General features: G+C 41.6%; 4 protein-coding genes across 5 annotated transcripts in view; 1 reads left to right on the top strand and 3 right to left on the bottom strand.

The window, feature by feature from the left end:
- Window positions 1-18,813, top strand: part of ada2a (adenosine deaminase 2a) — a 273,392-nt gene that overhangs the window by 15,938 nt on the left and 238,641 nt on the right. The window lies entirely within an intron of this gene.
- LOC127598123 (probable polypeptide N-acetylgalactosaminyltransferase 8) lies at window positions 21-5,988 on the bottom strand. Its single transcript, XM_052061722.1, is given in 10 exon segments — window positions 21-409; window positions 507-674; window positions 902-997; window positions 1,112-1,249; window positions 1,628-1,804; window positions 1,807-2,011; window positions 3,716-3,913; window positions 3,989-4,172; window positions 4,281-4,447; window positions 5,029-5,988. Coding segments are annotated over 10 exon segments (1,689 nt in total). The 5' UTR covers window positions 5,244-5,988; the 3' UTR covers window positions 21-268.
- LOC127598158 (apelin receptor B-like) lies at window positions 7,942-9,615 on the bottom strand. The gene is given in 2 exon segments (XM_052061786.1): window positions 7,942-8,538; window positions 8,541-9,615. Coding segments are annotated over 2 exon segments (1,014 nt in total). The 5' UTR covers window positions 9,157-9,615; the 3' UTR covers window positions 7,942-8,140.
- Window positions 11,937-18,382, bottom strand: ndufa9a (NADH:ubiquinone oxidoreductase subunit A9a). Of its 2 annotated transcripts, none has more exons than XM_052061762.1 (11): window positions 18,240-18,382; window positions 17,287-17,463; window positions 17,069-17,166; window positions 15,758-15,849; window positions 15,530-15,671; window positions 14,915-15,017; window positions 14,772-14,842; window positions 14,053-14,129; window positions 13,389-13,484; window positions 12,296-12,362; window positions 11,937-12,189 (listed from the first exon to the last, which is right to left on the bottom strand). In XM_052061762.1, the coding sequence occupies exons 1-11, from the start codon at window positions 18,334-18,336 to the stop codon at window positions 12,019-12,021; spliced, it is 1,191 nt and encodes a 396-aa protein (XP_051917722.1). In that variant the 5' UTR covers window positions 18,337-18,382; the 3' UTR covers window positions 11,937-12,018. The 2 variants fall into 2 exon arrangements, with proteins under 2 accessions (XP_051917722.1, XP_051917723.1); XM_052061763.1 differs by having other exon boundaries at window positions 17,287-17,442; window positions 18,240-18,331.

The following is an 18,813-nucleotide window of genomic DNA, read 5'->3' on the forward strand; positions in this document are numbered from 1 at the left end:
TCATGGTGTACCCCGTCTACTGCCCGAAGTCACCCGGCATAGGTTTCGGATGCCCGCAACCCACGTGAGGATAAATGGTTCGGATAATAGTTGGCTACAATCCATGACACGGTCACAGATGCCAGACGATTACAAACACAGCATTATTCCCTGGCAAGATACGATCCATATGACAAACAGAAACATTTATGGAATTACACAAATTTATTCATTGAAAAAAAGTCAGTACATTCCAAGATCTAAAATTTGGATTAACAGTGCCACCAATCTAAAGAGTCGTAATAAGGTGCTCAATGGTCCAGCTCTGTCCTGTGCACTGCTGAATGATGGGGGCATACTGGTAGTCTGAATTTTCACTCTGACTGATCTCAAAGCATCTCTTAGTTGCTTTGTTTTGAATTTCTTTGCCCTGTGAACAGTGGAAAAATAAAGTCCCGTTGTGTGAGAAAGCAGCAATAATGGAATTGGCATCTTTTGCTGAACAAGTGTAATTTGTGGTAGCCTACCTGTTTGAAGTCCCAGTGCATGTGTTTCTGGTTTTGCTTTGCCAGGTGACAGTCCAGCAGGGTCGGGGTGTTGCTGGAGCCCGGATCAACCAAGCATCGGTTTTGGTTGTATTTGTGAGATTTAATGCCACCAACAATGATTTCCCCCTCTTGGTTGATATAGCAGTGCTGGTAACAATAATGCAAATGAAGTTGTCATGACACCTTTCAGTATTTTTAAACATAGGTACTCTATGTGAAACAGGTTCTCCACTTATGAGTAGGTGGAGCAGGACTTTGGGCAGAAAGGGCCGTCAAACTCAAATGGGCTCAACTCAACAAGGCCAAAACTTTGGTGCGTACTGTAAAGTGTAATTATATAATTCTTGATCGTGACATATTTTCTTGGATGGTACCTGCGGTTGTTGGAAGTGGCATTCGTAAAGCATGGGGATGTTTCCTGGTACGGGTCCTTGGTCCACACAGAGGTTCCTCAGTGAGCTGTTCCTCATCTTGTAATAAGAAAGATTGCAATAGGTGACTCTACTGGTTGACCTGATTACAACTTAACTGTGGAAAACATTTTGCACAACTTCAGTAAACATGCACATGAAGGTCCTACTTACCACTCCATAACCCAGCAGGTCATCCCACGTAGCCAGACTTGGATACACGTTTTCAAGGTACCACTTGAATGGTTTACACCGTAACCTTTCCCTGAGCTTCTTCCTCTCTGCGACGTCACCAATATCAATTCCATGATCCTGCGTGCCATACATCAGGGCATGTAACAGGGCTGTCCGTCCTTGTCCTTTGAAAGCGCTTCCGTCCCAGTCCGCCCCTCCCCGCCGGAGAGAAGCAATTAATACCCCACAGACGAGACAGCAATTACTTTGCTCAATACACTTTATACACGACTTTTGCGACAACCGCAAGCAAGTATTATCATAGACAACATTTACATTGCATATACAAAGACGCGCCTTCTTCAGTATGTTAATGCTGCAGCCATATTGGATGTGGCAAATTGTGAAAATGCTTCCTCCTTGCAGATGTATCATCAAAAACTCACTGGATTAATAGGGAATTATTGCTTTTGATTGTATGATGCTATCCTAGCTCAACTCGAGACAGTTATCAACCTGAAGCGGAAGGTTCCATGCGATCATCACATTCTTCTTATATTCATCCATCCAGATTTCTGCCACCCTACGAGCATTCCTCCTCATCATAGGATTGAGGTCAAGTGCGTACGGTTTATGCGACCGTTCAATGTGACCTATCCTGGAGCACGGCACCACCTCAATGCTTCCTCCACATACAGTAGCCAAATCTGATCATAACGACACAGAGATCACAGTCACCAATGTTTTACAAATTTCTGACGCATTCATACTAGGTGGACACTTGCACGAATCCCAAGCTCGACATTTTCACCTCCGTAAATGGTCATTCCACCATCGAGCCCTCCGATTTCTCCCAAAAATTCTCGGTGTGCTGCGAATATTCCCATCAGGGAAGGACTCCTGTGAATAAGAAATAAACAACAGCAAAGGTAGACTTCCGTTTTATCCTTTTAATCAAGTAAATGAATTAAATGAAGTAAATATTCAAATGAATGGAATATATATAGTCTCACTGACACTGACGTCACTCATCATATAATGCACTGTGCCAAATGTGAATGACGGCATTTTGGCAGGATACTTTGGAAACTAGGCCAAATCCTAATTTTCCCATTCAATTCAGGAATGCCATAATATATTGTCATCAGAAAGGACTGTTTGGATCCCCCTTTGTCTGATGTTTCTACATGAGGAGTGCACATGCATGAATGCACTTTTGCAGCATGTTGAGTGCAGAAACTGTCAAACTGAAAAAAAACACCAAAAATAGGCAAAGAGTAAAGCCGGTGAGTGAGACACTGACAAAAACATCCATCCTTTATCTGAGCCGCTTTATCTTCACGAGGCTAGCGGGCATTTTGGAGCCATCCCAGCCGTCTTTGGGCAGTCGGTGGGGTACACCCTGAACTGGTTGCCAGCCAATCGCAAGGCACACAAAGACAAGCAACCATTCGCACACATCATCACACCTACGATAAGTACCTATGACCTCTTCTCTGTGAGGCAGACGTGCTAACCAGTTGTCCACCATGCTACCTTGACAAAAACGTTCATGATAAATGTAAATATGGTATGGAATGGTAATTTCACAATCGATTTAAGAAAGTAGTATAAAGTGTATAAAATGGGTAACTATAAGTTTAAAACAGTAGATGGTATAAAGGTGGTTTTAAAAAGAATGAATAATAAATACAAACTACAGTACATTTAAGAACTTATATGTTTTTAAATTGTTCATACCTCCATCCAGGAAAAGGAGCTTTGATGCAATAAGTTGTGAAAAGGAAATGACAAATTTAGATACTCAGATTGAGATACAGATTTTGAAGTTCCATAATGTTTTTGGTTTGTTTTTGTTTTTTGAAAAAATACCCAAGTTATTTGGAGTGTAAAACAAGACTTCTCTGAGTCTCGGATCTTAAATGGCATGATTAGTGAACTTGTATTATGAAGTGGTGTTAAATTGAAGTTCATTATATTTAGGTGTCACATCATACGTCAACGTTTGACCGATATCATTATTTCATTCGACTCGTAAGCATGAATGCTAAAGTCAGGTTTTCAAGACAAGTAAAAAACAACAATTTAACAAACGAGAACAGTCTAGTTACCTTAATTCAATTTTTGTGGATTACCATGACCTGGCGACTGAGGGTATACGTCCCCAGTTTGGCTTTATCCACAAGTGCTTCTGCTCAGCCGGCAAGTAGATGAGTTCATCTGAGCAGAAGCAAAAGCCAAACTAAAGCCAAACTGTGGCAGGGTTTTGCATTCTCGATTTTGATCTACACTGTAAAATTGTGGCATCACTTGGTGTTCATCACAGATAATTTCACACAAACATTTTTTCCATAGCAAAGAGAAAATGCACGAATTTTAATATGAAATAGTTTATTGATAATGCGACAGGAACGATGCTATTAGGCTAATCATTTGACCTTACTCCTCTCTCTTTTTGAATAATCAATATTATAAGGTGACTTGACTTCGGACATCACTTGACTTCCCCAAATCGAAATGATTTGGGACTGACCGGAGACTTTCAATGACGGAATCCTTTTCATCCTTCTTGTCATCGTAATAGAAAAAAAAAGTTTTGCTTACTTCCCAGGTCGGGAGTTATCGTTGCCCTTCCACCACTCTGCACTGAAGGACTCGTACATGCACCACAGAGGCCAGTCGAAGCCTTGCGCAGCGGGGAGGTACTTTTCCACACCGAGGTCATCAAAATTGATCTTGTCGAACACAGGAGACACCACCACCGTCCTGTCCGCTTTGATCCGAGCGAGCAGAGTTTCTGCCCTGGTGAGGAGATCAAAATAAACGAGCAAACTTCTTCCATGGAACCCTTTCCCATTTAAAAGATGGCAAGCGTACCAGCCTTCTGCGACTTCAATATGAGCATCCAAAATGGCCACAACATCTGCCGTCGCATGTTCCCAACCTGAGATCCGAGACTGTGACAGGCCCATTTGACGATGATGCCACACTTTCTTTATCAGCCCAGGCTTGTCTTTATGGATTTCATCGATGTAGCCTTGTAACGGCCTTCCAAGGTCATCTGAAACAGAACTGCCAGTACTTTTGACCACAAGAAATGTGAATGGATTTACTTTTTTTTGCATGGACAAACCGCACAACAGACTGCAGTCTGCAAAAGGGTACTCACTATAAGTGCTGTGGTCATCCACAATAATTATTTCCTTGAGTAGGTGCTTTGGAGTGTATGACATGACACTCTTGATTGCCCTTTTAATGACTGAAAGCGCTTCATTTAAGTAGATGAGCACCACGCTGATGCTGGGAAGATCTTGGGTATAGGCCACTGACAGACATCTACAGAAAAAAAAAAATCTTGGATGGTATGTATGCTCACTGGAAATGATGCAATTCGGTACACCTGAATGAAAAAAAAAGATGAAAAATTCTGCCTTTGCAAGTATCAATGTTGATGTTTGATGTTGATACTTTCAATTTTTTATGTGTTATGCTCTCAATTTCACTGTACAGTGCTGCTCCTGGTGCGTGCACGTTGGCCACATGAGCGCAGTGTCATAAAAAAATATTCACTGAAAAAACATGGGGTAATATTTACTTTGAAAAAAAAACTACCGGTAGTTACGTTTTTTTCTCATTCATAAATTGTTAGTACATTTTAATTGCACGGCATTAGTTTCATTTTTTTAAGTCACTCAAGGGTTAAGGAATAAATCCACAACCTTAAGATTGAGAAGCATTCAAACCCTTAACTGTTGTGCAATGTGTGCGCAGAACCAGATGTTGAGAGCTAGCCTTTAATCAGATTAGGTTGTCAACTGCTGTGCATTTTGTCCTTTTGGAGTGGATTTCGCTTGAGATAATACGATTTTGAATTTCCGAAGAAAAGTTTGCCTCGAAATGAAGACGGAGCAAATTACCTGCTGTCTCTCATGTCTGGAAGCTTCCGGTCAAGTGGTAACCGGTTACTGAGGAACACGTTGTAGCCATAAATCTGATACAGGGATTCCGCCTCTTTCTGCTCCTTCTCTGACAGGCCGTCTCCCCACTTGGCAAAAAGGAAGGAAAGGATGGTATACATTGCGACAACAAGGACGACTCCAACTACCCCTGCTAAACGCACATGGCTCTTCATTTTGTTTTCGATTCACCGTGCATGGATTGAAACCCCTTCGTGGCATTTACAACTTGATAAAGCACTTCTTATCTTCAAGATAACCTTTGTATTTCACATGTTTGAGTATTTTAATAAACACTTTAAATAAATGTTTGTTTGTGAATGCGATTGAGCAAACTATTTCTGTTAAAAGAAACCACATCTACTTGATATGCTTGCCCACAAACTGAATAATTTAAAAGTGAACTAATTATACATTATCAATTGAGCTCTATAATGCTAGTTACAAAGTTCACCTCAATAGTTAATATGTACACAAACCATTTTAATTACGGGTGCCTTTCAAGACACTCAAGGACACTGCACAAAGTAAAATAAAAACAAGTAGCTTTAAAAAAAAAACACCATTAGAGTTCCATCTCCAGGTCACCAGAGACAACAATGGATACGTTTCTTACCAGCGTAGCCAGAATGACTTCATCTGTGAAAGGGGTGTGCCCCAAGGTTCTTCTTTGGGGCCACTACTTTTTTTCCATTTATATTAATGCCTAAAAACTCTCCAGACAGTCTTATTTTCTTACATGCAGATGATACCATTATTTATTGTTCAAAACCAGCAGTTTCATAAATTCATTGCCCATTGCAGGAATAATCGGTTTCGTACAAAAACGTTTGAACCAATATAATCTCAAAAAGAAGAAGCCGATGGTGTGCAAGTTCTCTTCCATTGCAAATTAAGTTTCTTGATGGTTTCCCCCTTTAGAAAACGTGTGTGTGTGTGTGTGTGTGTGTGTGTGTGTGTGTATGTGGGGAGAGAGATTTTTTGCTTGTTTGTGTACATACAGTACATATACAGTATATTACCACTTACATATAGAATAAATTAACTATAATTATTTATTCTGTTATGGTTATTGTAACTTGTGCATGTATGATCTATTTACTTATTTTTACATAAGCACACAATTTGTTTGGATTGGTATTTTGTCATTTTTGCATGTACGTGGCTAACTGTGGGCAGTGATGTTTTGCTTGTGATGTCTTTGTGTTATGTTTATTGATTTTGTATGTTGGCCCCCCTCAAAAAACAGATGATTCTTCTCAAGGGGTATATCCGTAATAATTCATTTCAAATGAAGCCAGATTTTCTCCTGAAAGTCTAACAAATCATGGTACTCTTGAATTTAAATGAACTGGCATTCAAAAAAAACGCTTAGCGGCGCCAGAATGAGTGTCTTTGCAAAAAACGTTCATTAAGCCGAAATACACTACATTCAGTTTATTTTCGTCTACAATATGAACAGGTTCATGAACTTTTTCATTCAGTTACAACTAGAGCTGTCAGTTTAGCGCGTTTTTATTAGCATTAATTTAAATGAATTTTAACGGGATTAAATTTTTTCTCGCGAGATTAACGCGGCACACGTCACAAGGGGATGTTACGTTGCTCTATAAATACACCAGAAACAAAACAACAAGCACGCTGAAGAAGTCCACGCCCATGTCTGTTTTGCAAGCCACGGCAGCGCGAGACACCGAAAAGGGATACTTAGAGTTTATGAATGGAAAGTTTACTTTTAAATAGTTGCCATATTGCTCCACTGACAAGACCAAAGTTATCTGTTCTTCTCTCTCTGTATCATACAGGTATACGATGTATGCCACTGACGCGATTGTTACTTGTTTGGAACTATTTTGTGTGGAAGGTTACAGTGGTCTGTGTCCATATAAATAGAGCGGGTGGAGCTTCTCTGTGTTCGTCTGACAGCGACAGTGCGCTACGGTGGTAGCGACCTAGAGAAAGTAAAACGTCTCCAGTGTTGTCACCGAACCAAGTGTAGTCATTCGAAATGAGGTCTACACAAAACCGTAGAGAGACTTCCGCGCAAGAAGGACCAACACAATCAACATAGCCTGACTGTGTTAGGGGGAGTGAACCCCCCCCCCCCCGCCCCTTCCAGAATGGTTTGCCCCTGCAGCACGGGGGAAGTGCGTGTGCTTGTTTGTACGGCCGGCAGTTTCGAATACAGCGGCACATAATGAACACTGGTGTCCGGTGTCTCGTTATTCTTCAACAAACATACAGAAACAGACTGCTGTGTTGAAAGCAAACTTGAGAAAAACGAAGTATGCAACCATGGTTTAAATCCACTATAGGCTGAGTACTAGTGTACCTTAGATGTGCACTTTATAATGTTATATTGCTGTTTTGATTTCATAAAAAAAGCTGTTAGAGCAGCTGTTGTGTGACAAAATATTTTTTTCACCGTTATTGATGGACAGTAATATTGTGTGAGAGATTATGTGTGAATAACTGCACCAAGTGAAAAATTGTTCACGTAAAATTGAAAATCGAAATTGTTATTTCAGTAAATATTTGCATTTGGCACATAGAAAACTTATTCATGATTCCATGTTGATGAGAGCATTAAAATGGGGACAAAATAGGACAAAAAATGTAAAAGGAAATTCATAAACGATAAAAATGTCTGAGTAATCACGATTAATTTTTTAGTTCATTTGAGGTAATTATGACAGTTGCATTTTTAATTAGATTAAATATTTTAATCGTTTGACAGCTCTAGTTACAACACATGGTGCTGTTGATGTGTGCTATTTCTGCTTTCTATTACCAACTTTGCAATTTGAGGTGAGACTGGCTGCTTGTTGACACACTTCCCATCTCATCTATGCATTTGAACAGGAAATATGCATATTGCAAATTTGCCACTTTTAATGATGACATCATGCATATTATTGGATTTAAAAAAGAAAGATTATACCAAGCCAAGACCAGAGAACAAGAATGGGGAAAAAAATTCCACAAACTCTACTTCACATTTGGTCCTTTAAAAATTCTCTAGGTCAATAATGTGGAAGTAAGCACCGAGTGTTTATTGAGTCTTCCGGGCATGCTACATCTTAGTCGGTGTCTGGTGGGACTTCTTTAGGTGGAAAAGCTTCCGACAGTGCGACCTGAAATGCAGGTCAAAGAAGGCATAGAGGAAGGGGTTCAGACAGCTGTTGATGTAGGCCAGGCAGGCGGTGTACGGGTAGGCCAGCAACAGGAAACGCTGGAAAGCACAGGTGGTCGGGAACAGGTCCAGTTCGGATAGGGCACCCGTGCTTCTCACCACATGGTAAGGGATCCAGCAGGCGGCGAAGACCACAACCACCGTGATAATGATCTTGAAGAGTCGCCACTTGCGTTGGTCCTCCTTGCGCCAGATGTGGAAGTGGCGCATCACGGTACAGCCGATCAACACGTAGCACACCAACATGACCAGTAAGGGGAGTAAAAACCCCAGGGCGACAAGCTCAACCCGGCGAACCACTGGCTCTCCTGATGCCTGTTGCTCACGACCAGGCTGAAGTCCAACATGCAGAAAGTTCTGTTGATACTCGGGTCTTGCTGGGTGGTGCGGAACACGAGGGCAGGGACAGACAGGAGGCCTGAGAGCGTCCAGACGGCAAAAATGGAGGCACCCATGTGGCTGCCGGCACATAAATGGTTGCTGGTCAGTGAATGCACGATGGCCTGGTAACGATCGAAGCTTATGCTGGTGAGGAGGAAGATGCTGGCGTACATACTGAGGAGATCCATATAGCTGATGATCTTGCACAGGGCCGCTCCAAAGGGCCAGTGGTCATCCATGGCTGTGTACACCGCCCAAAGGGGCAGCGTGACCGTGAAGACCAAGTCGGCCAGAGCCAGGTTGCCGATATAGATGTGGGCCACCCGCCGCGTCCCCTGCACCTGCTTCACGGCGTAAAGGACCACACTGTTGCCGGTTAGGCCCAAGATGAAGATGAACAAGAGGAGCACCGGAATGAGCAATGGGGATACCGTCCTGTCGGAGATGTCACACATGGTGTAGTTCTCCATCTCTTCATAGTCGTCGTATTGCTGAGGGCTCTCAGTCTGCTCCATGGCTGTTCTGTCTTAGGCTTGGGGTGGCTCGTGTTGCTGCTCATGTGAACTGCCCACTCTGACACAACCCTCTGAGCCCCGAGGATGCTACATCCCACCCCCAAGCCCCGAAACAACTGCCCACTTCTAGTGGAAACACGTTCATTTGTTAACTTCCTGAAACATAGCACAATACATTACATCATCTACTCTTGCTCTTTTCTTCACCTTTACTCCCTGGAAATGTAATAAAGTAGAAATGAATGCAAATAGTTAAGATAGAATGAAATGGTACAGTGCAATATCAATATTTTAAAAATCTATTAATAAATCACATCTTACTCAAAAGTAACTAAAAGTTCAAGTTCAATCAATGTAATGACATATTTACATACACTCCTGAAATGAAACGTGAACTTCTGTGTGCTTCAAGAACTCGACGAAAGATACATTTATCCTGAAAGACAGGAAATAACTTTAACCTACTTGTATTGGTTATCATGTTGCTTTATCTGCTCTTCTGTTTCCTCTAACCAAGGGATGTCAAACTCACTTGACATTGTGGGCCACATGCGGCTGAGGTAGATTTCAAGTGGGCCGGACCATTAAAATGATACCACACTCTGCTATAAATAGCCAAAATAATAGGGATTTGCTTTGTTTTGGTCTAAAGAAGCACAAGAACATTAGGTGAACATAAGTTGAAATGTAATGAACATATCTTTTACAAAATGTTTCATGAAGCACCTCAAAGAACCAGTGGTTCTCCAGGGCCCCCTCCAATGCCCGCAGGGAGAGCGAGACCATACAGGCCATGTTGGCCAGGGCCTGGTTGCTGATACAGTTGTGGTCTGCCCGCTGCATGTCCTGCGCCCACTACACCCTGAAAATGACCAGGCTGTTGGGAAAAAGGCCAAAAATGAATATGACTACGATTATGACTCTCTGTCTCCTCGTAGTCATAGTACTCGTAAGGGTTGTCGGTAGGCTCATTGGCTTTTCTCTCCTGGCCTCGTGGTGGAGTGTGTTGTTGCTGCACGCTCTGACACAACCCTCTGAGCCGTCAGGATGCAACCCCCTTCCTTCACAACACCACCGCCCACTTATGGTCACTATGTGAAACATGGCAAATTACATCAGATCATCTACTATTGCTCTTTTCTTCATTTTTTTCATAAACGGCAAGAAAGAAAAAAAATTGACTTCCCCTGTAAGTTTTTTTTTAAACGAAAAGTTATCATCTGGCTTATAATTTTCAATGAACAATAAATAGTAATGTTTATCATGGACTGTGTTGAATGTAAAGTAAGGCGTTTTTAGCCGAAAAAAAACCTAACATGTGTAAAGTAAGGCGTTTTTAGCTGGAAAAAACGTCCATGTATAGCACAGCGTTTTTGCCCCCAAAAAACAACCAGGTATAGTGGGGCGTTTTTAGCCGAAAAAAACGACCATGTATAGTAAGGCGTTTTTAGATGAAAAAAAAATGTCAATGTATATTAAGGCAGTTTTAGCCCCCAAAATACGACCATGTATAGTAAGGCGTTAGTCGTTTTTTTTCGGCCAAAAATGCCTTACTATACTTCATATTAAGAAACTACTGCACTAAAACATTAATTCATAAATTTATATCATATGCTTTTTTTGTTTTTCTCAGTATAAATAACACGTACCCTGACTGTTCTACTCTTTGAATAAAAACACTTCATTCAAGCGTTAGGGAGTGCAAGGGGTTATGATGGAGGGGTGTTGCAAATCATGAAGACCTGCCAAGTGGTATGATAGCATTGTTTTATACATGTCCTCGGCTAGGCCTCAGCTTCAAAATCAGTCCTTGGTCCTTGGCCTTGGAGGCAAGTCCTTGGTCCTTGGCCTCGGAAAATTTCTCAAGTCCTTGGCCTTGTCTCGGAAAATTTTCCAAGTCCTTGGCCTTGCCAAGGAAAAATTTCCAAGTCCTTGGCCTTGGCCTCGGGTTGCCGGTCCTTGGACACAACACTGACACACACACACTGCCATGTACACTGCTGTGGAGAGAATGTTCTCCACAGTAGTCGACAATGTCAGGCCGAAGAAGGCACCAACTTCAACAAACAGTACCTGTTGGATTTATTATTGTTTAGTAATCATACATTCACGTATTATTCGGTTGATTCTCGTGTCGTCATTTTATGCTCGCAATGAAGAATGCTTCTGCCTGTCAGTATAGTTTGATTTTGCTTGCAAAGAAGAACGCTTATGCTTTCAATCATTAGTTTGCTTTGCCTGCAATGAAGAACGCTTATGCTTTCAATAAAGATTTATCCTTTATTATTTACTCACATCTATAATCTTCATTATGTGCTCACTTTTGCTTGCTGTACTGTGTGAGAAGTTAGGGTGGCAACCACCTTTCCGCGGACGTGGCTGGGAAGAGATAACTGTTAAGACTAAACAGCGAGCAAGGCTGAACCGTGAATGGAGACATCAACACCAGCTGCAACAGGATGTTTATGTCTATTTGCACACATGTACATAAGTTGCACTCACATACACACACATAGTCAAACAAGTTCAGTGTGTGTTCAACAGCCCCCACCATTTAGGTTGGACACACCTATGTAGTAGCTTTTCCCAATAAATGAGGAGGTGAAGGGGGAGATCGTTAGGGTTTACGTGTGGAGAACTGAAACCGAACGCTTCTCCTCGTTCCCTCCTGGTACCAGAATCGAGTCTCCTGTCTCCTCCTTTTGGTTATTCCTGAGTGTCAATTTGGACCAACCTGACAGTACCACAAGTCAAATGCTAAAAAAACTAACAAACACCACTTAAAGTTTCAGATGTTTTTTTTTATTTACATGAATTAAGTTAAAGCATTCTCAGGTGACAATGAGCCACTGATTCAGTACTTTAGTAATTGACTGTCTTTGCTGGCTTGGTTGCATCCAGGTCAGCTTCCAGGAAACGGAATCGGCGATGACGACGCAGAATCTCAATCGCCCTTTGCTCTACGGTGGAGGGACTGATGCCAAGATCCTCGAGACCAGGAAGTCCAGGGTATTTCATGTCAGTTAAGTGAAACTGGAAAAAAAGAAAACAATCGTTTTCATCGGGCTATAAATTCTTGGTGACTGCATTGAGAGCTGTAATTCTGACTTTAAACTTCTATCAACGTCTTCTTTCTTACCCTTTCTATTTTGTCTGGGGTTGTCCAGGGCTCAAACGGGCTCATTGCAAAAAACTGTGCTGCCAGGCTGAAAAGACAAACGCAAGCACATGAGAAGATTCATACAGATCTCCGGCGCATTACAGTGCACTCCGCTTAATAGAACACCGGTTAATAGAGTAATCCGCTTAATAGAGCAAAAGGATCTGGAACGGATTTGCCTAATGCAATTTCCTATAAAGATACTCCGCTTAGTAGAACAGATCTCCGCTTAATAGAACAGGCCGTAAGCAATGAACATTGTAAACTAGTGGTTTTCGAAGTGTAGCTATCGCGATACTGTACCACTATCGCGAGAAAACACGGTAGTTCTAGCCGTATACAGTAACAGGTAGCACGCGTCACTCCACACATAGACACACGCACATCACAATGGCTTCAACTTCATTCAAGAGACGAGGGCTATCACCTGCGGATAAGAAGGACATACTCAGACGATACGATGCATTGCCGGATTCTCAGAAGGATTGTACGCCCGCGGTTTCCAGGACTTCCCTCTTATCCAGCGCATTGAGAGGGAAGTCAACCGCAAAATTACGGACTCCTGTTTCCAGACAAAAGTAACGAAATTTTTCTCGTGATTTGAGATGTTTGAAGTTGATTAAAGTTGTTGTTTTGTTGTTTGATTAAAGATATGGACGTCCACAGTCGAAATATCTCTTCTAACTCGTCAGCAGGGGTTTTTCTGCGTGCATAACTTGGTCGTCGACGTGTCTGAAGGTGTACCTAATAAAGTGTCTCCGGTTAATAGAAACTCCGCTTAGTAGAACAGAAGCGCTTCGGCCCAATGGTGTTCTATTAAGCGGAGTGCACTGTAGTGGGAACCTTATAAACTTAACAGGTGCCAATTCATTTCCTTGTGGCGCCCTCATGAGGCTTGTCGGGGAACATTCAAAAGCGAGTCATCAACCAACTTTAAATGCTCAGATGTGGATACAAACAATTGCAAAAATAAATACCTTAAAAACAAGTAAGCATCTGATTCTCAACTTGAAGTCTATCTGATGAGAACCAACCCCAATAGTGTATGAATTTCAACATGTGAAACACTTACTGAAAGAGTGGCCGGGGAAGTGGATAGGACACGAAGGGTCTGTGAGCAACGGCATAGATGTACTCCACCAGGTCGTGGAGCAGGTAACGGTTGGGACTACAAAAGAGAAAAAAACCAATAACAACAAAAATGCTGCATCACCTCTCTCTTTGTCAACTGGATGTGCAAGTTTGCTTTGAGCGTACCAGTTAGTAAAAAAGACAACAACAAAACACTGAAGCCACGATACACATGTTAATCTGAAGTTGCTACGGCATCCAAATATGACAAATGTCCTCCAAACAATGTGTGTGCGTATCAATGCAAACTACATCAACAACAATAATGCACACATTGTTTCACAAGCACTGAAAAGTGTGACTTAATTCACATCGAGCATTTTCATTATTTATTCAATTGAAATATTCACATTTAACATGATAACAACATTTGCAACATTTGTAATGCAGAGGGTGCACTTTGCAAGAATGATGTGAACTGTATGCAATGACTTCACAATGCTGTCAATGGTTGATAGGTTCAGACTTTAGGGCCACACTGCATAATGACATTGACCAAAATGATTATTATCTTTTAAACTGCTCTTAAAGTGGAGTGTGCTGGGCTGTGCTGTGCTGGTGTACCCAATGATGTGTACTGTGACTGCAACCTCTTGATCACCTACCCGACAAGTGCGTACGTCTTGCCATTGGCGTCTGGGTCTTTGATCGCGCTGATGATCGCCTTCGCCACGTCAACAACCTGTTGAAAGGGACGACTCTTTTTGAAAACGGAGTGGAATACAGAGGCGCCTTAAGATATGAGTTTATTTTATTCTAAGCATAGTCACAGTACTATGCTCAGAACTCAAAACACTTGAAATGCTCTTTACCGAAATCAATGGAAACACCCTCAAACTGGTCAAGCCTCGACAAAAGATACCCTCTAAGCTGCTCACAACTGCCCTAAAAGCATCTTATCTACAGATGATCCACTGGAGTGGCCGTTTGAGAGTACATCACACACAAAAAGGTGGAATCTTTTTTTTAATTCACGTGCTTAATTAAAAAAAAAAAGACATTATTTTAAATTGGCAGTGCAGGAAAAAGTGCACAAACATAACAGAGCTTTTAAAGTAATAAAATATAATTGACAAAAAAAGTCAAATTTGAGCTCAGATGACAATGGGCCATGGACTGACACACACACAAAAACATAGAAACGTATGTTATCCGCTAACATTCAGATTCCTCGGGGGACTACTTAGTTATAGCCTAGAGTGCATTCAAACAAATCTGGGATACATACCCAGCGTAATTTGCACTTCTCTTTGTCCTTTGTAAACAAGTCAACGAAGATAAATGTATGCTGATTGTGTTAGTGACGGGAAAAAAAGCATCTTACATGAACCGGCTGCTTGACAGTTTTCTTCCCGAGGCTGATGAGTGGAACGGCGTTCCCAAACCAACGCATGTCTGAAGGAATGACATAATATAGTGAGGGAAGTTATGTTATGCACTTCACTGTGGATACCTGGTTGGTCTTACTTGCGTAGTAGTTGAAGAACTTGTCTTCTCTCCCAAACATCTCTGAGGGCTTCATGATGATGGCGTCGGGAAACTCGTCTCTCACCGCTGTCTCTCCCACAGCCTGGCACACAAGAGAGCACTGTTGTCTACTGCAAGGCCTGCCAGCCTGATTCAGCCCTCCACATCCATTTATGTGGCCCGCAATGATTCTTTTGACTTCTGTTCAAAAGCTGTCATCCATTGCAGGGACAATTATGTAAGATGACACGGCAATTGTAAGGGGTCTCACCCATAACAATATTAGGAAAGCGACAACGAGTGTTAACTGTCTTTCGCTTTAGCCAGTGTTTTTCCAGCGTTCGGAATTGCGAGGTGGCAGTCTCCAGCAAATTTTGTGCCACGCCCCCTGCCAGACTGATTGAGACCACCAAACTACCCGTTTTAAAACTAGACTACGTACACATTTGTGATTTTTGGCCGACTGCCACATGCCCAGCAACTGTAATATACATTGATCACCATTATAACCGGCACTCTGAGAGAAACCATCAATACAATGTGGCCTGCAACAATGAATTTGGTAAACCTGCAGGAAACGTACGCCACACTATTATCTCACAGAATGTTTCCAACCTTGTTCCTCAGGTATTTGGACGAGCTGCGGATGTCGGCATTGAGGTGAGACATGTGGACGAACTTTGTGATGCCAGCTTCCCTGGTTGCCTTGGCAATCTGCTGAGGGATGCTCACAAAGACGTCCTCAAATCGGAAGTTCCTTCACGCAAAGACGGAAACAAAAATTCAACAAATGCCAGTCATGAAAGATTAGTTGGCAGGTATTTGTGTCAGGGGAGGACATACTTTGTTTCCCACTCTTTTCCCACAAGATTGATGACTACGTTGGAGTGCTCCAAAGCTCGTTTGATGGAGTCTTTATTCCTGGCATCCCACTCCTGAAGCAGAATTCCACATCAAGTCAAAAGGGCACTCATAAACTCATAAATGTAAGAATGTCTATCAACATGCGTCACCTTAACTCATTCAGTACCAGCCAATTCTGGACCAAGTCTGAAAAGACGTTTAAAAACGTCTTTGGGAGTGAATGACTTAATTCGCATAAACGACATTCATTTATCCCCAATAAACGGCATCCTTTTGACTGATCTCAGCCAATGCACAGAAGTTAAAAAAAAAACACAAACAAAAGAGGAGTTCCAAAAGACGTTCATAATTTTCCTCATTCATTATCCTCCTTTCAACAGGCTCATATCATCAGAAAGTTTGCTGAAAACACAGAACCTGACAACATATAATAATTACGTCAATCATTTTTTAAAATGAATTCTGTACTTGAATTAGAGAATGCTGTACATGAAACACAGATAGAAAAAAAATAATGATGAGGCGATCAATAATCAAACACAGCACAAGTCGCTAAAATTGTCACTAAGTTGTAATTATAGCACAGGAAAGTTGCGTTTGTAGTTGATGAAATTCATGCTGCTCGGAAAAGAAAGCCAGCGGTGACGTGTGTGCCTAGAGGATCTTTTTGGCGGTCATTTGTTGACTGTAAATTTGTGGAAATGTTGTTCTGGATTTGTAACGTGCATTGATACAAAAACTCTGAAGCCTTGGATTAATGCGAGCGGCTCGATGCATTCCCGGGCGCAGCGTGCTCGTGCTGTCTGCTCTTGAGTGACAGCCATCGACAGACAGACAGCTTGTTAGATCCATCCACTCATATACAGTCCAAAAGCACTTGACGAATGACGGCAAATGCGGGAAGTGTCCTGTCACGTTTATTTAGGATTAGTCAATTCATGAGCACATTCTTGATTTAACTTATGACTGGTAAATGTATTATTTGTGTGTATATATGACTTGAGCTCCAATTGATTTTGTAAGAGTGTAAGAGATGTGCTGCTTTACGTTTTTCCATAAAGCAGTCCATTATTTGTGGGGACGTATGGTCTGAGGCTGTACCAATTTTTTTCATAGAATACTCTCAAATTCAAGTCCAAAGATATTGACGAATCACACATTTGTGCGCAAAACATGCGCACGCCCAAATTGGCGCATACATGCTGCTAGTAAATGAGACCCAATGTGAGACCTTCGAGTAGGAATCTTGGTTGGGTGGAACATTACTGAACCCCTATGACTCTTACTCACCATAAAAATGATTTGTCCAAGGTCCCCCATAGGCTTGAAATACATAGTGTCATACTGATCGCAGCGATGAGGGACTACGATCTGAGAGCCAATCCGACCTGCAAAACAATAACACGCCCAATCAATTCTGTACAAAGGAAAACAACATTTGTTTTTTTTCTTAACTTTTAGGTTACATTTGTATTGATAGAAATTAGTCCATTTCCCTCTCCACTCACCCAGCCGATTGACCACGTATCGGCCCAGGAAGCCTGTAGCACCGAACACGGTGGCAGCGATGCCACTGGACGAGGAACGGCCTCCCTTTCCTTTGGGGATGACAGCATGGTGCAGTTTTCTCTGCTGAACTGGACCAAAGCAAGAGGCTGACAACGCTGCGGGGGGACAGCAACCCCCTGATTGGAAGGAGGTACAATCCACATTAGGTGCCAGCTATTATGTACACATAGTAAATTACAGTCCAATTTAAGTGGCATTACGTTTTTTTTAAATTACATCGCTTAGTCTGTACGTAATGTTTAAGGAGAAAAATGCATTGAAAAAAATTAAATAACACTTTCGGTAGAGGCATTTTTGTTTTACTGAAGTGTACGCTGAACTTCACGTGACATTTGATTGACTTCATTACTATAAAACGGAAAATCATTGCCTGACGTCGGCTGAGGTACTTGCCAGACAAGAATGCATTTAAAGGACATGTTTTAAGTCTTGTACATCAAAAGTTCAGTACCGGTATGTTAACTACTTATTCGTAGTTCCAGGAAGTCTTATCGCTGCAAATTTGTATCGGATTTAGTGAGACGGACGCAAATCTTGACACCCTGAAAATGACAAAGATCATGCCACGCACATGCACGCACACAAGCTACCGAGCGATGAAGCAGTTCGCGCAACATCATAGCTCTTGAACACACGACTTTAGCTCTTGACGCAAGACTTCAAGTCAGACTAGTGTCCTTATGTTTCTGTCAGGTAGCTACCGAAACAAAACAGCTAACGTTAGCACCTAGCTAGCGTTAGCCAGCGGTCCTTTCACAAAACGGATTAGCAAGGTCATTCAACACACGCTAGCGTTTGCAGTGCCAGCCTGCATGAAGCCGTTGTATTAATCATACCTACATTTTACAAAACTACATAGACACATACTAAGTACTATTTTGACGTGACTCACTCTTAATCTTTGGAAGGACACTCGCAGGACGACCAACCAGCACAAGGGTCGCCATATTCTCGTCTACGGCATTCAATGAGGACCAAAAGTAAGACATTAAGACAAGTCGCTAATACGTAAACAGTGTAGAAGGGCCAAGAGAGGTTCTTTCAAAAATAAATATAGCTAGAAAATAAGATACAGCCATGTTCTCACCGAACGGGTATTTTATGGCACTTTGCGTATTTATTCATTATTTATTATTATTATCCGTTTTTTTCTTTCAAAAAATATGCAAAACAAACTTGTAGAACACTCTTGAAGGATAGCTGTACAGATTACAATGTACAGTATTATCATTTAAATACTGTCGTCTGTTATTGTTGGCAGAGTACCATTCAAATATTTGGAGTCTCTTTAATTCGAAATATCCTTATTTTATTGATTTATTTTTACAAACGCAATGTTTCATTTATACCACATTAGTTACCTCTACACCTCCACGTCATCTTAATTGAATAATAACAGTCCTTTAATAGGGACATTTTAAGTGACCTTCAATTTTAATGTTGGAATGTGTGTCAGAAAAGTTCAA

Source organism: Hippocampus zosterae, chromosome 3 (genome assembly GCF_025434085.1).
Source record: "Hippocampus zosterae strain Florida chromosome 3, ASM2543408v3, whole genome shotgun sequence".
Classification (NCBI taxonomy): Eukaryota; Metazoa; Chordata; class Actinopteri; order Syngnathiformes; family Syngnathidae; genus Hippocampus; species Hippocampus zosterae.

Excerpts from the sequence above, each read along its gene's own strand:
- ndufa9a (XM_052061762.1), bottom strand. The coding sequence starts at position 18,336 with ATGTCTTACTTTTGGTCCTCATTGAATGCCGTAGACGAGAATATGGCG. Across the intron at positions 15,850-17,068 it reads TTGGACAAATCATTTTTATG|GAGTGGGATGCCAGGAATAA; the intron begins GTGAGTAAGAGT and ends ATTCTGCTTCAG. Across the intron at positions 14,130-14,771 it reads CTGTCAAGCAGCCGGTTCAT|GTTGTTGACGTGGCGAAGGC; the intron begins GTAAGATGCTTT and ends CCCTTTCAACAG.